At 39.9% G+C, this 5,423-nt stretch overlaps 1 protein-coding gene across 1 annotated transcript; it reads right to left on the reverse strand.

Annotated features, from left to right (window-relative positions):
- Window positions 1-4,373: 4,373 nt before the first annotated feature.
- On the reverse strand, window positions 4,374-5,195 carry LOC123886166 (PKS-NRPS hybrid synthetase cheA-like). The gene has a single exon (XM_045935503.1). The coding sequence runs from the start codon at window positions 5,193-5,195 to the stop codon at window positions 4,374-4,376; it is 822 nt and encodes a 273-aa protein (XP_045791459.1).
- Window positions 5,196-5,423: the final 228 nt, after the last annotated feature.

Consider the following 5,423-nt stretch of genomic DNA (forward strand, 5'->3'; position numbering starts at 1 on the left):
TAACCAACCAGGCCAGATACCGACCTACTAAGTTAGTGAGTAACGAAATTGTTGCTGGGAGCAATAAAAGGAGTTTAACCGTAGCAGAGGACAGTAAAACAAGAAGTTAAGCAGAATCAACTCCCAGATAACATCAGTAGAGTAGGTAATAGTTGTTGATTGAATCAGATAAGTTACCACAAGTGAATTATGACGTGACGAAGAAACTTAGTGAAAAGAGCGACACATTGAGGAGGTCTGAAGTATGAGACAACATTAAGTAATGTAAGTTGATGTGTCGCGAGCGTGCTAGAATGTAGTGAATATTGAAATTTAGTGGTGCTTCTGACGTCACGAAGTGTAACAAGTGTTACTTTGTGATTTCCAACGATAGAAGGAGTAATAACAGTTGAAGTAACGCCGAATAAGATAAGACAATGTGTGACATTATCCAGGAAACTTTGGACCAAGACTGCAATGACGCAGTCAAGAGGATGACAGTAAGTAGTCGAAATCAGAGTGCACAACAAGTGATAGTTGGGAATGAAGTCAGAAGACTGGCTTTTGGGCCAACAGCTCTTCGGAAGAGGAAAGTTTTATTCCAAGGAATTTGATATGAATGACTGTAAGGTGACTAATGAACGCATGCCGAAGGAAGTAGGCGTTCATAAAGGCGTGAACCCGTGAATCTAAAGAATAGAGCGGGAGATGCTAATGTGTCCGGAGCGAATGGAATAAGAAGTAACAAAAAAAAAGGACGAGTATAACACGAACGCATACCCAAGAGTTATATTAATGGACTGAAGTTGAAGGTTCATGAAAGCATAAGTAACAATTCTTGGTAGTAAACAGACAAAAAGTGTAGTAAGGTGTGATGAGTAGTGATCTTTTGAATCCCGTAGGCGAGCTGAAGTCGGAAACTCGAACGATTATCCTAACGGTGAATGAAGAAGTTCCGAATTTCGAGGACGAAATTCTTTTAAGGGGGGTAGATTGTAACATCCCAACCTTAATTAATAGAGAAATATTAATTTGAGATAATCCTTGGAAATTAAATGGAAATAAGTGAATAAGTATAAAAGGATAATTAAAGGACACAAGGAAACTCTAGTGGTAAGTGGCAAGGGCAAGATGGTAAACTATCAAAGAAGGCTATATAAGGACAAGAGGAGACCCAACTTTATTCACTAATTCATTTTCAGCAAAGTTGATTTCACTTTCCCCTCCCACTCTCACGCCAAACCACATCAAACAATGATAAACTATTATGCCAAGAGAGACTAGTGGGACTATTTAATTTACCATAAAAGCCTAACAACCAACCCTTCCAATTCATTCTTTCACTTTGCAAAAGTCAGAACATAGCACTACTCCCTACAAACTCTCTCTCACGCCCTCAATTAGTTTCTAACCCATTTTTCTACCAAGAACCACGTAGGTCCAACAGGATACGTCAAGAACCTGAAAGATATGGATATCTCATATCGGAACAAGGTGATGTATTACTCATGGATCAAGATGAGCCTGTGACTTACCAAGAGGCCATTACTGGCCCTTAATCTAAGAAGTGGCTTGAAGAGATGAAATCTGAAATGGATTCCATGTACACAAACCAAGTTTGGAACTTGGTGGAAGCTCCTGATGGGGTCAAGCCCATAGGATGCAAATGGGTCTTCAAGAAGAAGACGGACATGGATGGAAAGGTACAGACCTATAAAGCGCGATTGGTTGCTAAAGATTTCAAACAAATTCATGGCGTATACTATGATGAAACCTTTTCACCAGTTGCGATGATTAAATCCATTCGGATCTTACTTGTCATCGCCGCATACTATGATTATGAAATTTGGCAGATGGATGTAAAAACAGTCTTCCTTAATGGGAGTCTCCTTGAGGATGTGTACATCACACAACCTGAAGGTTTTTGCATTCCAGGTGAAGCCAAAAAGATATGCAAATTACAGCGATCAATCTATGGATTAAAGCAAGCTTCCAGAAGTAGGAATCTTCGTTTTGATGAAACTGTGAAACAGTTTGGATTCATCAAGAATGAAGATGAACCTTGTGTTTACAAAAAGGTTAGTGGGAGCATAGTCGTGTTCCTAGTATTGTATGTAGATGAACAAAGTTAAAACTTGGTTAGGGAATTGCTTTTCTATGAAAGATCTGGGTGAAGCAGCCTATATATTAGGAATAAGAATCTATAGAGATAGATCTCAGAAACTGCTTGGCTTAAGGCAGAGTACATACATAGATAAAGTGTTGAGACGCTTTAATATGCATGATTCCAAGAAAGGATTCATTCCTATGCAGCATGGCTTGTGTCTTTCGAAAACACAATCCCCTTCGTCTAAGGAAGAAAGGGATCGCATGAGTAAGATTCCTTATGCATCAGCTATAGGATCTATTATATATGTATGCCATGATATGTACTCGTCCAGATGTTTCATATGCCTTAAGCGCAACGAGCCGATATCAGTCTGATCCTGGTGAGGCTCATTGGGTAGCTGTCAAGAATATCCTAAGTACTTAAGAAGGACTAAGGACTCATTCCTTATATATGGAGGTCAAGAAGAGCTAAATGTAATTGGTTACACTGATGCTAGCTTCCAGACAGATAGGGATGATTTTAGATCGCAGTCTGGTTTTGTGTTTTGCATAAATGGTGGCGCTGTGAGCTGGAAGAGTTCAAAGCAAGATACAGTTGCTGATTCTACAACGGAAGCTGAGTACATTGCCGCATCAAATGCAGCAAAGGAAGCTGTTTGGATAAAGAAGTTCATTACTGAACTTGGCATATTCCCTAGCATTGTGGATCTCATTGATCTGTTTTGTGATAACAATGGCACAATCGCACAAGCTAAGGAGCCTAGATCTCACCAAAAGTCCAAACATATACTCAGGTGCTATCATCTTATTCGAGAAATAATTGATAGAGGAGATGTGAAGATATACAGAGTACCAACACTCGACAATGCTGCTGACCCACCTACAAAACCTCTTGCTCAGCCGAAGCATGAGGGCCATACTAGGAACATAGGTATTAGGAGTATGCCTGATTGGCTCTAGTGCTAGTGGGAGATTGTTGGTGTAAGCCCTAGAGGCCAATTATTTATGATTGCATGATACTTGTATTGAATAATTCATTTATTAAATAAAGGCTCTTCTTTATTATGTTTATGTGTTAAAATAATAAAGTCCCTAGAATAGTTAGTTCGTTAAGTGGAACGTTAAGTATGACTTAATCGTGAGAATCCATTAAACATAAGAACACTATTCTTAAAGCATCCGTAGTCAAGCTTTAAAGTGAAATGGGATAACATTAAAGCATAGAGGTTATTATGTTGGTAGACTGATGATCACATCTCACGGATCATAGATAAAGAGTTATCAAGTCTTCACATAGATATAAATGTTAAGGGTAACATTTGTATCGGATTGACCCACCGTGAGAATACTACATAGTGTGTTATGAAATGTCATAAGATATTCTCATAGTGATAAGTGGTGTATTCCACCCTTCGACCTTAAATCACTATGTACCCTAGATGTAGGAGTGTATTACCTTGTTGCCACTCAAACGTTATCCGTAACAGGATGACTATAAAGTTGGTTGATGGGTATTCCACGAATCATGCTGAGGGACATAAGTGACCTAGATGGAATTTGCCCCTCCTACATAACATGAGATATGTCTATGGGCCCAATATTGAACTTAGCAAGGGTGACATACTATGCCTTCTGTTCAATATAGACATAAGGGTAAAAGGGTAATTATACACAAGATATTTATTACGGAAAGGTTTGTCAGATCACGTGACATTCTTGTGACTTGGGTAGCAGTGATGTGTTGCTAGATACCGCTCACTGTTTATAATATTGAGATTAATATTATTGCCAACGTCATAGGAACCTACAGGGTCACACACATAAGGACAGTTAATGACGGGAGAAATAAGTAAGACTTATTAGTGGGGTGCGATTAGTAACAGTAGGTTATTGGGTTTGCGAAGTCCAATAACCGCTTTGGCCTGAAGACAACATAAGAAGCTCTATAAATAGAGCCTTATGCAATTCAGTCTGGTAGTTACACACATAATCCGAATTTTGGAGAAACCCTAAAATTCTCTAAAACCCTAACCGCACTAAATCTCCCTCTACCGTCGTCTTGCAGCTAGCACTAAGAGGTGAACGGAAACTGTTTGTGTGGACCGGCTAGAGGTGCTGCGATCGTGCGGTACTTGTGATCGACTCAGAATCGAGGAATTTGTTCTTCAAAGGTAATAACCGAAACCCTGATCATGTCCATTCGCAAGGATCCATCGAAGGAAAATTTTAATTTCCGCTGCGTTTTACATCTCTGTTTTACTACGATTTTCCTTCAAATTATGCGTTTAATAAACACTCACCTGAATTGCTTGCCACTCTGTCGTGCACGCATAATCGTCCTCGACGTCGCCACCAACTTCTTCATCTTGGAAAAACATTATCTTCCAATGTTTGTACACCTCATCGAGACTAATGGGCCTATTGTGTAGCAGTTTCTTGGCAATCAAACACGCACATGGCAGCCCATAGTTAGTCCTCATCAGACAACCACACTTCATGCTATCCATACCAGTAAACTCGACTCTTTGTGATTCAGTGTTGATGTATTTCAATGCACATCTAGAGACTTTAAACATCAAAGTCGAGTAAAGAGCTTGATCCCGGTATGTGTGTCCATAAACAGACATGTTCTGGCCAAATTCAGTTTGTACTTGGGTGAATTGATTGCCTAACATTCTGTGTATCGATTCCCAACCCTTCACCAAATCACCGAGACCGTCAGTCAAGTAACCTTTCAAGACGCCGTGGGCGCTTTCGGCTCTATTTGTGGTATGGTTGCCCATGTGCATATACTTGTCCACCCACGCACTCACAACCTTCTCTTTGTCGGTGTCCAAAATTGTCTCTTCAACGTACCGCACAAATTTTGGCCACCTCTCACATAACTTCCTAAAAGTCATAACATTTTCAATATACTCGGCCTCAGTACACGAATCTAACACATCCGCAAAAGCCAAACAGACTTTTTCCCTCATGTCCGACGCCTTGACCTTTTCTCCATCCCTCACCTTAACCAGCTCGGCTGCCTTGGTCCTCACATTCTTCGTAACATGGAACCGACAAACCAACGCTGCCGCTTCTGGAAACACAGCCGGAATAGCATTCATCAATGCTAAATCTCGATCCGTCAAGATAACCTTCGGCAAATTTGCTTCACACCTTAACAGACAACGCAGTTGTTGCAGAGCCCATATAAAGTTATCTTCCTTTTCGTTACTGTAACGACCCAAATTTATTATTCACTATCTAAGTGTTTATTTATTTGGTGACGTGACTTTTATGTAAGATAGTAACTTTAAGTTATTTATCGAGAAATTTAATTAACGCGCGAGTTA

This window comes from Trifolium pratense, linkage group LG5 (genome assembly GCF_020283565.1).
Source record: "Trifolium pratense cultivar HEN17-A07 linkage group LG5, ARS_RC_1.1, whole genome shotgun sequence".
NCBI classification, from domain to species: Eukaryota; Viridiplantae; Streptophyta; class Magnoliopsida; order Fabales; family Fabaceae; genus Trifolium; species Trifolium pratense.

What these genes read in the sequence shown, in the direction of transcription:
- LOC123886166 (XM_045935503.1), bottom strand. Translation starts at nt 5,195, where the DNA reads ATGAATGCTATTCCGGCTGTGTTTCCAGAAGCGGCAGCGTTGGTTTGT.